The following is a 13,003-nucleotide window of genomic DNA, read 5'->3' on the forward strand; positions in this document are numbered from 1 at the left end:
ACGAAGCTCTTCATGTCTGCCTTTCCTCGCCAGCCTCGACGCCATCGGGGTGGCGAGGCCGCCTCCCCTATGCCCATAGCATATGTCCCTCCATGGCTAATTAGCAGGTCCTCCATGACTAGACTTCTTCCGTTAGCTTGAACCTAGCTATCAAGTCCACTTGCTAGGGGAGCCTTAGCATGCCCAGGCCAGTGATACTAAGGTTATCCGTCAGCCGAGGAGCACGAGAACACCTCAAACTTCTCTTAACAAGCTCACTAACGTGAAGACGAAAGGGGAGATTATTGTCACTAACTTTTAGCAGCGCGCGGGGCCCTCGAGCCACGCGGTAGCATGCTGCATTCGACTTTGCGATGAGACTGGTCTATGGAGTCACTGACGTGGCCACAGATAGTGCTGGTAGTAGCATGTTCACTGCGATGTTAGGTTCGTACTGCCCCCGCAGACCCCTCGTCTCGCAATACTTCCCTTCCTCACAGTCGCACGCTGACAATACAACATCAGACGCTAGCTGAAAACTCGAATCTCTCACGCCAGCATCCCCCATAGAAGAAGATCATCCCCACAACCGCCGGGAGAACTCCCACTATCGCCATGCGGCAGTCGCCGCACCTCACGCTCCTGCCGTTGTCCGCTCGGGTGGGCGCATGCACTTCCCCATCCCCGTCAACATCTCAAGAATGCCCCTCGACACACCCACGTACGTACTCGAGGACCAATTTGAGCCAGTCGTCTACGAAATCCTCGAAGCCGCCCTCACTTCTGTCAACAAGCCGTTCACAGACCTCTGGCCCTCGGTCTGGGCAGTACCCCGAAGAACCCTGTTCCGACTTCTGAAGAACATGGAGCTGCTGCAGTGGAGCCTTCCTCACAACTACCGTATTCTTTTCACCACCCATAACATCGAAGATGTCAGGCACAAGCTGAGCTGGAGGCACGTGGGCCCGGCGAGCATCTTGGATCCAAGCGCTTTGTGCGCCTTATCCCCCCCGGCACGAACATATATGAATGGGCACAGAAGGAAGCCGAGACGGCCCGCGGTAAGCTAAGCCCATACGTCTACAAGCCGTCCCTCACCCCACCCTCCTATCTCCTATAGCTAACGTACAAGCTCCAGTCCTGCCACATCTTCGCCATCACGTCGGTCCTCCATGAGCCAAAGCCAAATGCCTGGGGCCCTGAGGTTCTGCGCGTTGCTGTGTCAGGCAAGGGTGGTACGGTATACCCAGCCTGGGCACGCGGTACCGCTGTCGACCGGCTCTGCATCAACTAGGGCGAGGGAGATAGGATCGTTTGGTATGCCCATTGGTATTGAACAAGGCCCATGAGGGCCGTGGAAATGTTTCGGAGTCTGCATTAGAGAGAAGCAGTTTATTGCCTTTTATCAGCGCTTTAATCCACGCTTCGATTGATTGATCCTATGACCGTTTCTTCTTCGCCAAATACGCGTGGGACGCGCGTCTCTTTTCGTTCATGCCTGTTCCGTAAGCTGGGTCTTTTTGTTTCTTTAATTCATCTTACCCGTCTTGTCCCCTGCGACGTGGGATGCAGATGTTCTCGACGTCCGTGTCCCAGGCAACACCGTCGCCTGTGTAAGCTGGTGAGCCCCCTTGGTCCTATCTGGTGTCCTTATCCAAGAGTCGGGAGCTCGCATCATCATCATCATCACCATCCCTCCTAACCTATCCCCATCCTGATCGTTGTTATTATACCCAACTTCAAAGAACCCAAGCACCCAAGTCCCCAGGATATCAACGCTTGCAATCTCATGGCGGCAGACTCATACCATCCACTGTGTCCTCGTACCCACTCCCTTTCCAAGTTAAATAACAGGACTAATAACGCATGGCTTGCCCACCCGTAGAAGCCCCCGGCCTCCTTCCTCTAGAGATGGCAGCTGGTATGTTACGTAGTAAGGAAATATTTCCTGGCCTCATAGATAGTTTTGCTGGTGTAGGAGGCAAGAGTGATTGAGCTCGCCGTCATTTTTGACACTGCCGAACGTTGCCACTTAGCTTTGTTAGGGGTAATCGACGTCAGGGACGTCTTAAGATCCTTCCCCTAGCTGCCAGGTCGGCATCAGTCGTACGTAGTTTATCGTATTCCTCAGGCTCCGGGCAATGGCTAACGCCTTGGGGCCGATGCTACACTTTCATAGCAGTCCTAGCCTCTATCAACTGTGGACGCGTCGTGCGCTCCAAGTCAACGCCCGCTCACGGTCAAACGCCAAGGGAAGCATGTCATGCCCAGAGCGACCTCCATCAAGGCAGGCAAGATTGTTATAATCAGTAGTTGAACTTGCCGCTCCTAAAGCCCTTTCCCCGCCGTCGTCGATGTTTCCTCTGCCGCGCATTGAATATCAATCTACCTCAGCACCATCAATGCACTATGTCGAGCCTGGATATAGGCCGAGGGCAATCTAGAAGGCAATTCAGGTGCTTAACTCCCAGCGTGCGGCCCCAGAATGAACGGGTGCTCATTGGTGTACGACTCAATTAGGGCACTTAGCACAGGTAAGGGCTGTTTGAACACAGCGGTCGTCCTCCCAGCAAGCAGTTCCTAGTCAAATCAGTACAGTTCGCCACGTAAACTCGGTGGAATTGTTTTTTATTTTTATTATATTTTTTTTTAAAAAACCAAGCTGTCAGGGTGTATTTATGTATCCTAACTATGAAGCACCCCTTTCCATGTAAAGGCGTGATTCAAGCGCATGTCCGTCTATCAGAACCAAAAACAGCTGAGACCGCACTTGAGCGAGGGGTTCTCTGATTTCAGATACCAGGAAGTCAAGGTACTTCAGGCAGTTGTGGTCCGCGTCTATATTTTTCCCAGCAGCTGCCACCCATTCTTTGCCTAAAGTACACCACGTAATTAAGCATCTGTCGCACGGGGAAAATTTGGTAAGGACCAACCATAATTCCACAGCTTGTTTATGTTAACTGAAGCCTTCTGCCCCTTGTAGGTATTACTGGGGATGTCTGCGTCAGCATGAGACCAATCATATGCCGGGCAAGTACTAACCGTCGATCTATAACAGGGCCATCCCATTTATGGCGGGTCTGTGTCCACTCGCCCGGTTTGCTGTCCTGAACCCTCACGTGCAGATATTCGGCCTCGAACTTCTTCTGGAATCTAGCCGTTTTCCCAACAACTAAGCCGACATGGACACAGTCGGTCCAGTCCACCGCATACTTCGGGTAAGGCTCCCGTGTGTGGCGATGATTGCGATAGGCCGGTTTATAAGACATAAAGTAGTAATACTTGTTGTTTTCAAGTGGGCGTCCCACAACCTTCTCGGGCTCTCGCCAGGCCTTACTCTGGTCTCGTGAGAATATCCCACTTGCACTGAAATGATCCTCGTGCGTCGCAGCTGTGCTGTCGTCTTGAGGGATGGAGATCTCATTCTCAGTTCCATTCGGTACATTTGAGATGGCCATGCCATAGACCGTGGCGCAAAACGCTAGAACGCCTGTGAGCCTCATCTTGTTGAAGTGGTGGCTAGGTTTGTTGGAGGACTGATGGGTCAAAGCCGTCGTCATGCGTACTGTCGATGATTCAGCATCGCACGAAAGCCAGGATGTACTCGCGGTGGCGCGAAGATGTTGGCTGAGATACCACCAGACGAAAGCGTAGATGCAAACGGTAGTGAACATGATCCACAGACGCCAGACATGGGCGAGGGCAAATCGAAGGTCGGGCCGGTCCCGCGTGATCCAGCACCAGTTCCCGCTGACCGGCTCCATCACGCCCATTCTAGCAGCCAAGGCGCTGGTAGTAATGGGAACGACCCACACGCAGCAGCAGATGGATAACTTCTCAAGTGACGAGCCGTCCGCCATATTCGCTTCCCGTCTTATCACCAGAAGTGTGGCTATAGCGATAGCGAGGATGGAGAAGTCGGATGCTTGCACCGAGCGCTGACCAACCACGCCGTCCAGGACGCGCGCGTTGTAATCTTTTGTCCCTGATGTAGATAGTCTCCGAGACAGTGTTGTTGGCCGAGTTCGTGACTTCTTTATGTTGATGGTTGTTGTCGTCAGCGTTTCATCCCGCCGAACATTGACATCGACAGGAGACCACCTTACCAGCTACCATGAGGTTAAGGATCAGGACGTGCCGTAGAGACCGGCGTTGAGTACGATGTAGACCAATAAAGATCAAAGCGCCCAAGGTTGTTAGGAATGAAGGACTACTCCCTATGAGGGTCATGGACGCCACCAGTATGTTGACAGCCATTATCAGCAGACGGGCCGTAGACCCATGGCTCAATATCAGCCAAGATGCGCATGTATGATCTTTTATTTCCTTTACTTCCGTTTGTGCGTGTGTGTTTTTTAATTTTTTATTTTTTTTTGGGTGGGCGGGGGTCGGTTCGTTGCCTTGGACTGGTAGCCAAGGTAAAGAAAGCAAACTAGCTGGAACTTAAGTAGTGTTGGGCTCTTGGAGACGGGAGCCTATGCGCGGAGTCCCTCCCCGCTTTATCCTTCTTCTTCTCCTCCCTCCTGCCCGCCCCCTCCCCGCCCTTGCCTTTCCCGTACGGCGTACGGAGAACGCCATGAAAGTTCAGACGCGACTTCGAATACTTAGCAGTGGTGACGCCTACACCGTAAATCTGCCCGGTCGATGCAAGCCTAATTCCTCGACTCTTCGGTCCAAGAAGTCTCACCGACTTCCCGTGTCTTGGCCCGTCCGTCTTCCTCCTCATCCCCAGCCCGGTCGAGCGTACATACCTTATCTCAGGCGTCTCCAGAGCAGCAAGGCGCGACAACAGAACGGCTAAGGCGCCGACGATGGCTGTTAGATATAGATCGCCCCATTTGGCTACCTAGAGACCTCAGTATTCTTATGTACCGCCGCCGGCAGCCACTTGCTTGCTGCCTGGCCTACGTAGCATCCGGCAGCGTAGTCTTCAGCCTTCAGGTGCTCCATCACCCACACATAGGACACAGAAACGCGGCGTACTGTCCCGAGATATGGTCAGGGCCATTTGGCAACTGACACATGTCCCTAAGAACAGCTGAGGTTGCAAAGGGTTGCGACGAGTATGGTGATGAGCTCATGAGCCGCACGTCGGACCGGCCCCTGAACGGAGTTAGAAAAAACCATATCCCACTGGACAACGTAAGACGAGAGAGGCGGCTGAGCGCAGCAAATAGAGAAATGCCAATGCCTCGAAGTGTTCCTCCCCGCTGCCCTCCGTCGGCAGCATGCTGGGGCAGCCAGGGCGAACATAATACGCCTGTGGTTTCTTTCCAGTCCCTCCATGGGTTTCCATTAGTTCACACTGCGACCGGGAACGTGCAGCGGACAGGACCAGTCCCACTTTATATCACACGGGTACTTTACCTCAACAGTGATCAGGCGGAGAAAATGGAAAATCTACACCCCTCCTCCGTCTCTGAGGGTTAAACCACATACTTCGTCTAATGTATATCACCCTACTAGTTTTCAAAACCAGCCAGCGCCTAGAGCTGATTATACAGCCTGGCAGGGCACGGTCAAATGCGGACTTTTGAGTTATAAAAAAATACGTTAGACAATACTCCCTATAGTCGTTATCCCAAAACCTCCCCGGTTGCGCGGTTTTGGGTTGGTCACTAATATGATCATGATAACCGTTCATAGCTAAGCCAAACGCGCATTGCATCGTCCACAATGGTGGTTTCTCATGTGTAATACCAAGTCGTGTGCCATCCGTAGACCGACATGCGCGCCAAGCTCTTAGTCGCCATTCATTTCCCCTCAACTCAACCCTTTCAGCAGCCTCTATGAGTGCCATCCCCCAAGGCTTTAACAGTACGGGTTGGTCACCGCCAGCACCCGGCACGAACACCGCGTATCCAAGCGAGCAAGCACCAACAACCAGCTGTTGTCGGATGCTGTGAATTGTCAAGTCTGAGGGGGTTACCGCACTCAGAGCGATCCCGGCTTCAAATTCCAGCTCACTAATCAACTGCCGTGATGGCATACCGAGCTCTTCGTCTCGGCATGCAACTTGTCATCCAGCTGTAGACGCAGCCTAAGTAGTAAGTGCCTAGCTATGTTGTCAAGGTGCTATCCAGAGGTATTCTGGCTCAATCAGCATATCTACATCACTGCTTCAACCCCCACATTCTCCAAGGGGGGGTTAGCACGTCTCTTAGGACGAACTCCAAACAAGTACCAGGGTGAGGAGAGTGACTTACAAGTCCGGTCTAGCAGCACATACAGCCGGACAGCGTATTATCGCGTGTACTAAGCAGGCCCACCTCTGCCCCTTCGTATCGGTTCAGAGAGGAGAGAGCCAACTTTGTATAACGCTCGTCGCAGCGAACGATACCAGACATCATCTACTCAACAGCAATCGTTGACAGAGCCAGACAGGAGCGCATTCCGTAGCTTGTGGAGTAACCACACCCGCTCCATCTTGGGGCGGGGCTAGCATTTCTTAGCTACGGGGCGGTTCACTACACCAGCGGCAGCCGTCACGGGCATCCTAGGGGGTCTCAGTGAGCAATTGGATCTGCGCTATCACAAGATGAAACGAACCCCAAGTTTCCCTCTACTAACAGAGTGACTCTTCAAGTATTAAGCCAGTGACCTCACAGCCCGCCCCAAGGGTTCGACTTGCAATCCTCGACATCTCCGTCAGAAGTTCCATGGACCCAACATACGTCATTGGCCGCAGGATAGCGGGCGCGTTCAGCGAAAGCACATTAGCTAGCGAACGTCCGACATGGGATACCCTCTCCAAGATGCCGACCCTGTTTGCGGCGAAGGCCGTCCGGGGCAACAGTTGGAAGACTAGGACCATGTCTTGGGCTATGCTCAGGGGGTATCCCAAGGACATACTCTCACGAGAGTCTGAGCCTGCTAACGTTGTTACGGACAAGCACAGCTGCCAAACAACGTTCTTAAGCCATCCGCGTGTGATGAGAAGCTCGGCTTGCTGTGTCTCAGGGTAAGCAGACACGTTGATGAGGCAGTTTGACAAGGCTGCCTGTAGTTGTGCCAGCCGCTCAACCTCTATCATCCCCACCAGCCTCATCGTCGAACTTGTGGCGAAGGAGTTCCAGGCGGTAACGAAACTGGCATCGATAGGCCACAGGAGGGATATAAGGTCCCGAAAACCGGGCAGAACACATGCACCAGCGTCTGCTGCTGGAGGAGGGTCGGCGCGGGGCAGGCCTATCGTGGGCTGCAGCGTAAGAGGCTTGTATTGCTGGATTGCGAAGACCCGTTCCGCAACAAAGAGAGCCCAGAACGCACGCCTGGCATCCTTCGCGATGGACTGGTCAGATGTCTTCTCATAGGTGGCCTCTTCGTGGTATCTCAATGTCTGTAGCATGGTCACCGCTTCACGCAGGTAGAACCATGCCGCGGGGTCTTTACCGAGGCTGGAGTATGCGCAGTGCAAGAGGAGGGAGGTTTGGATTTGCGTGAGGGACTGATTTTCGGCGAGGCGGTAGAAGCGCCTCGAGCGCAGCGCTTCCGAGATCAAGAGGTCGACCGGCGGCTCAGGGAGGCTGCGTATACTGCGCTGGGGAGACGGCCCTGGCAGATCGGTAGAGGCCGACGATATTCCATCCCGGTCCGGCGCAACAGTGGCGCAACAGGACGCGAGAACGCCATAGCACCCAGGGCATTTGGCGAAGTTGCACATGTACTCCTCGACGCGCGCCTCGTCTATCACGGGCGTGATGGGATACCTCAATGCCAGATACATGTCGAGAGGCTGCCTGATTACGTGAGACGACAGTTGAGGCGACGGCTCGAACGTCTCCTCCATCCCGACTACATCCCGATGCAGCCCGCACGTCGAGCATGGTCGGGCGACGCGCCCGGACGTGGGCGCGCGCAGAGTCCTCGACGCCGAATCGCCACAGCGAGGACCCGGCGCCGGACCCGTCCGTCTTCGATCGTCTGGTCTCTGCCCATACCTAGGTCCCTTGGGTCCTGGTTTCTTGGGGAGCGCGTTATATGTGCAATTGCTCCTGGACAAGCAACAGTTGATGCATTGGTGCCGCCCATCACACCGGACCTTGCGGACGTGGCAGGCATCGCATGCCTGTCTTACTCTCGTCGCTCGCCGCCGCCTGGGCATGGACCCAGCTTCTGATGGTGACATGCCGCCCCCATTTACGTGACCCTTAAGTGGAAGACGTGAGCAATTATTGCGTCGGTCATCGACGGTATTTGTTTCGCCGCACCCAACCCCGCTGTCCTTATCTTGAACCCGATCTCTAGGTTGTATCCAGCGTTGAGGGTTGTCAGGCAAGCAACAGAAAAGGGGGAAGAGAGGGGGGCGGACAGAGAGTAGAGTAGCAGCGCCGCCTAGCGAGGATCAAGGCCGCAGCGTTGACACACTTGCAGTGCCTGCCCGGAAATTGGACAGAGTTCCTTTTTGGAGGGGGTTGTCGCACAGCGGTAGAGACTAGCTGAAACCTATTAGGTACGTATAGGTAGACGTAGATTGCCGGACATGTCTTTCTATATTCTCCCCGCCTCCGTCGACCTGTTTACCGGTCTGGCCTCTAGAACAAGGAAGGCTTCGCCTAACAGGTCGCCGTGCGGGAGATCAGAGACATTGACCACAACAGGCATAATAGTAGATCGCAACGGCGTGTTGCCGGCCGAGGGGTTCCTAGCTGGAGTAACAGGGCGCCTACGACGCGGAAGGGGTTAGGGCGCTAGGGTGTACCGCAGTAGGTCCAACGACGCACTGAACTCGCCCGGCAGGCCCGGCAATCTTCTAGAAAGCTCTGCTGCTTGGCGGCTAAACCCTCCATTTGACAAAACACGCCGCTCCAGGTGGTGGGGGGAGGCCTGTTGTGGTCTTACTAAGTACGGAGTATGGATAAACTCCGTTTAGTCCAAGGCCCCACCTCTGGGGTCGGTAAGTGCGAGAATATCTGCCGCTCCTGACGGGGGTATATATAGAAAACTCGGCTCCCAGACACAACGGCACTTGCCAGTCGGGGGGGAAGATAGAATCAAAAACTAAATTCAAAAAAAAAAGAAAACAACGCAAGAAGAAGGGGGAAAATAATGATATATATGTATACGAAAAAAATAAAATAAAAATAAAAAGAAGGAGAAAAAAAAGAGGCATGTGGATGAGAGAGGGCTGACGCTGCACCTCGCCCTATGATACTTCGTACGCTGAGCCAGGCGTATTGACCCGTTCTCACTAGTAACAGAACGTTTAAGGCACCAGACAGTTAATTAGGTACGAAATACGTGGGTCTTGCGCTGTTCCCATAGCACTACAGCGGTGAAATCATCAGTGTCAGATCAGCAGCCCAGCCGCAATCAGCGGCAGATATCAGATACCATCTAAACAAGAACTTAGAAGCCAAAGGAACCTCACACAATACAAGGCCATAATACCGAGGACGACAGCACGACGTAGAGTACAGTACAAGCATATATATTATGTTAATATTCGGTGTTTGTTACATATAAAAAAGGACAGGGACATAGTGTGCGTCGTGTCTTATCCTCTCTCCTTATGTTGAACTATATACTTAGCTTTATGCGTTGTTATACTATGTCTAATCCTTATACGTCGCATCCGTTGAACTCACGCACAGCTATGTACGCATTGAGAAGCTTTGGTTCCCCGAGCGCTATAGACCCAACGCAAACAACGCGCTCATTACGTCCAAGGCAGCGAGCGTGGTTAACTTAACATACCTTCGACAGTGAAGGTTAAAGGTGCCTTCACCACGTCACATACCGAGACCGCTAATACATGCGTTTACGATACACCTCACTACACATCTTATTATTGAAGTCTACAGTCTTATATTGTAAGAGGGTAGATACACCTAGCCCCAGGTCCATATTAACGACTATACTATTCTCTATGATTGATTTTATTATCAGTACATTAACCTGTTTCAAGACTCTCCTTCTAACCCTCCGTCACCCTGGGGAGGCTATCAGCACAAATCAAGTTACCTTACAGTTCCTTGAAAAACACAGTCGCTCGAATAGGACTCCTGTACACCAAGCGTCTGTTCATCGAATGCAACCCAGGCTTTATACTTGAGAACCAATTTGTCAGTGGCATATTCAGAATACCCAGGTAGGTAGCTATCTATCTATAGCTAAATAAAGAACCTAACATATCAAGCTCCGTAAGAATATCACAGGTGTCACTCCTTACCCTGTAAATATCATTAGCTATCATTGCCAGGCAATATTTCTGTGTAGGTCGCGGAACCCTCTCGATTCAACGTTTCCCATCTACGCCCCTAATAGCGGCATACAGCATATTATTTATTGGTAGTTTAGAAACTTTGAAAGCTGGATATATACCTTGACAACGGCGCCCCCACGAGGGCAAGTAAAGTAACAACGCCAACAGCTAAACTATGCAAAGTGAGGCTATCACCACGACCCAGTCGATCAAGTCCACATCCCTTAACTGAATTGAAACCTCTAATGTCGTATGTTTCTCATGGACTGACTAATAGAAGGCTATAGATCTGTACGTGAGGGCATTTGTGAGAGTATGTGAAGCTGTGGATACTCATTAACTTACCCGGGTAGGAAATTGACGTGACGTCAATTTACGTAGTCCTTGATTCATTTTGATTGCAAATTAGCCAAGCAATTGAAAAGTTAAAACATAAAAAGACTTCACAAGTATAGCGGTCAAAATTGCTTTTATTGCCCTTGTGGAGGCGCTGCCTAACAAGCCTTCAGTAACAACAACACCAACATCAACAACCCCTTCTTTCTCCCTCTGTCCCTCTGTCCCTCTCTCTCCCTCTCTCTCTCTCTGTATATATATAAAACATATATATAATCCACAGATACACCACATACATAGCATTCAATCCACCAACTCCATATATTGCATCTGATTTATATAGCATCCTCTCACCTCTCTCCTTTCAGTAGCACTCTCGGGTCACTGCGTAAAAGTTCATCATCAACATAGCGTTGTCCATCTATATACAGAGCGGTACCTAGAGACATTGCCTAATGGCCGAGTCAAGTCGGGCTCAGCCGGCTGCGTGGCTCGGGTGCTAGCTACGCAGCAGTGTCGCAGCCTAGAAGCTCCGTCATGCGGAGTACCTCCGTCCCAACGCTCAAATTATCTAAAACATAGGATGATACTGACTGTATTTATCCGTTTATTCCAGGGTATAAAACTCAGAAGAGGACCAGGGTTGAGACAGGGAGCGTGGATTATACAAGAGCTTAAAGCGACAGTTCATGGCGGAATCGGACGAGCCTTCCCGAGTGCTAGAAGCCGACGGAAATGACGGGCTGGGACGACGTTACAGGGTTTAACGGAGTAAAAATTAAATGTTGGGACTGACCGGAGTGTCAGTGCACCTGTATCACAATCTCCAAGGTTAGTGCGGTCCCCGCAGGGCTTCCCTACATGCCTTTCAACAGCCCAATGCATACCTAAACGCCCAAGGCCCCCTCCCCAGCCCCCCTATAAGCTCTACAATAGCCACCTAATGCGCGTTGTAAGAGTCATTGAGCCCAGAAGCATGTGAACCAGAAGAGTGGAACTTACAGGTCTAGGCCTGTTCTTCTCGCAGATCGGGGTGTTGGGTGTGATCGCAACACCCTTAAATGCACATCAGGGGCCTGTGAAACGACCAGCCACCTGGTCTAACCTGACCAACATAGTGAAGGGCCACGTTACGCGCGTACTTTTCGTAACCTCTCAAGCAGGCCTTATTACTTATTATTAGTGGACCATGTAAGGGTCTAGGACAAGGTCGGTGCCATTGGTCTAGCCTACTACTACGAGCATTCCAAGCTGGAGGAAAGAAGAACCATTCTGGGAAAGAGTGGTGCCCTTCTCATCTTTAAATACATGTGAGTCTTCTTCCAGAAGCTTCCATTGAGTAAGGGCCGACAAGGTTCTCATAACCTTCCACGATATTCTGTAACCTTCCAAAGTATTCCATAGCTGAGGGTCTAGCCGAAGCTTCATATCGGTCCATAGACCGTGACAGACCAGATCATTTGCAGCATTGTCTATGCCTGTCTGAGGTGCACATCACAAGCACAACCCTCTTTTAGTATAGTAGTCCTATAACGGTCCAATCTGTAAAAGACATAACACAGCAAAGAGCGCTGGAATACGACTTGTGCTGAGGTGGTGTTAGGAGGGGAGGGTAAACGAGATGAGAGAAGAAAAGAAAGCAAAGACAGAAAAGGAAAATGAAAAAAAAAGAGAAAAAAATAAGAAAGATCCAACGAAAGGGGAAAGGGGGGAAGCGGCTGGGGGGCAACCGCAACACTGCATTCTCAGGAAATACAGCTCAAATGCGCGCCCTATTCGAAACGCATACAATGTCCAGAACAGGCAACTAGAACCACAGGTGAGTAGGAATAGTCTCAGTCGCAATAGGCCTAGCTATACCTCTAACTATGCTAATAAGTCTCTAGGTCTCCTAGCACATCTAACCTCCGCACGTCAGCGAGCACAAGATGCCCGCGCTGCCTCATTACTACCCTGCTTAACGACTCAACGAATACCAGCGGAAAGATTTCTCAGTCGACATACCACAGACGCAATACGTGATAAGTAGCACTGGATGAATCTCGGGTAATAGCAACGCAAAACCACAGAACACGTCGGCCTGGTCATGGCGGCTGTGAAGATGATTCGTCAGTCCATGCCTTAAGACAGGCGGGTACAGGCTTCGTTCTCGACGCGAAGAGGATTATGTCTAAATACCTAGCAGAGGGCAAGGCAAGTCTGTATACCCAGAGGACAATACCCTTGGAGCTGCTGACTCGGCAGACTTAGTAATACATATGACGTGTGTGAAGGTCTACTATGCTGCGCCAGAAGCCTGTTTATCCTCATGAGGCCTGTGGGTATCTCGTTAGATAAACGTTTCGCCTTTACTAACTCGTTTTCTTTCTCTCGCCCTTTTTCCCATCTTCTCCCTTGTTCTCCTTTTCCTTTTTTATGTTTATTTTTCTCTTTTTAATTTTTTCTTTATTACATCTTTGAACAGGCAGTGGTCCCCAGTAGTAT

General features: G+C 51.4%; 2 protein-coding genes across 2 annotated transcripts; one reads left to right on the forward strand and one right to left on the reverse strand.

The window, feature by feature from the left end:
• Nucleotides 1–680: 680 nt before the first annotated feature.
• CGGC5_v016855 (uncharacterized protein) lies at nt 681–1,273 on the forward strand (the record flags this gene model as incomplete). The annotated part of the gene is made up of 2 exons (XM_032028469.1): nt 681–1,040; nt 1,118–1,273. The coding sequence occupies 2 exons, from the start codon at nt 681–683 to the stop codon at nt 1,271–1,273; spliced, it is 516 nt and encodes a 171-aa protein (XP_031875257.1).
• Nucleotides 1,274–6,544: 5,271 nt separating this feature from the next.
• On the reverse strand, nt 6,545–7,768 carry CGGC5_v016856 (putative sucrose utilization protein SUC1; the record flags this gene model as incomplete). Its single annotated transcript, XM_032028342.2, has 1 exon — nt 6,545–7,768. One exon carries the CDS (start codon nt 7,766–7,768, stop codon nt 6,545–6,547), a length of 1,224 nt encoding a protein of 407 aa, XP_031875370.2.
• Nucleotides 7,769–13,003: the final 5,235 nt, after the last annotated feature.

This window comes from Colletotrichum fructicola (genome assembly GCF_000319635.2).
Source record: "Colletotrichum fructicola Nara gc5 chromosome Unknown KSG_Nara_v1_contig11, whole genome shotgun sequence".
NCBI lineage: Eukaryota > Fungi > Ascomycota > Sordariomycetes > Glomerellales > Glomerellaceae > Colletotrichum > Colletotrichum fructicola.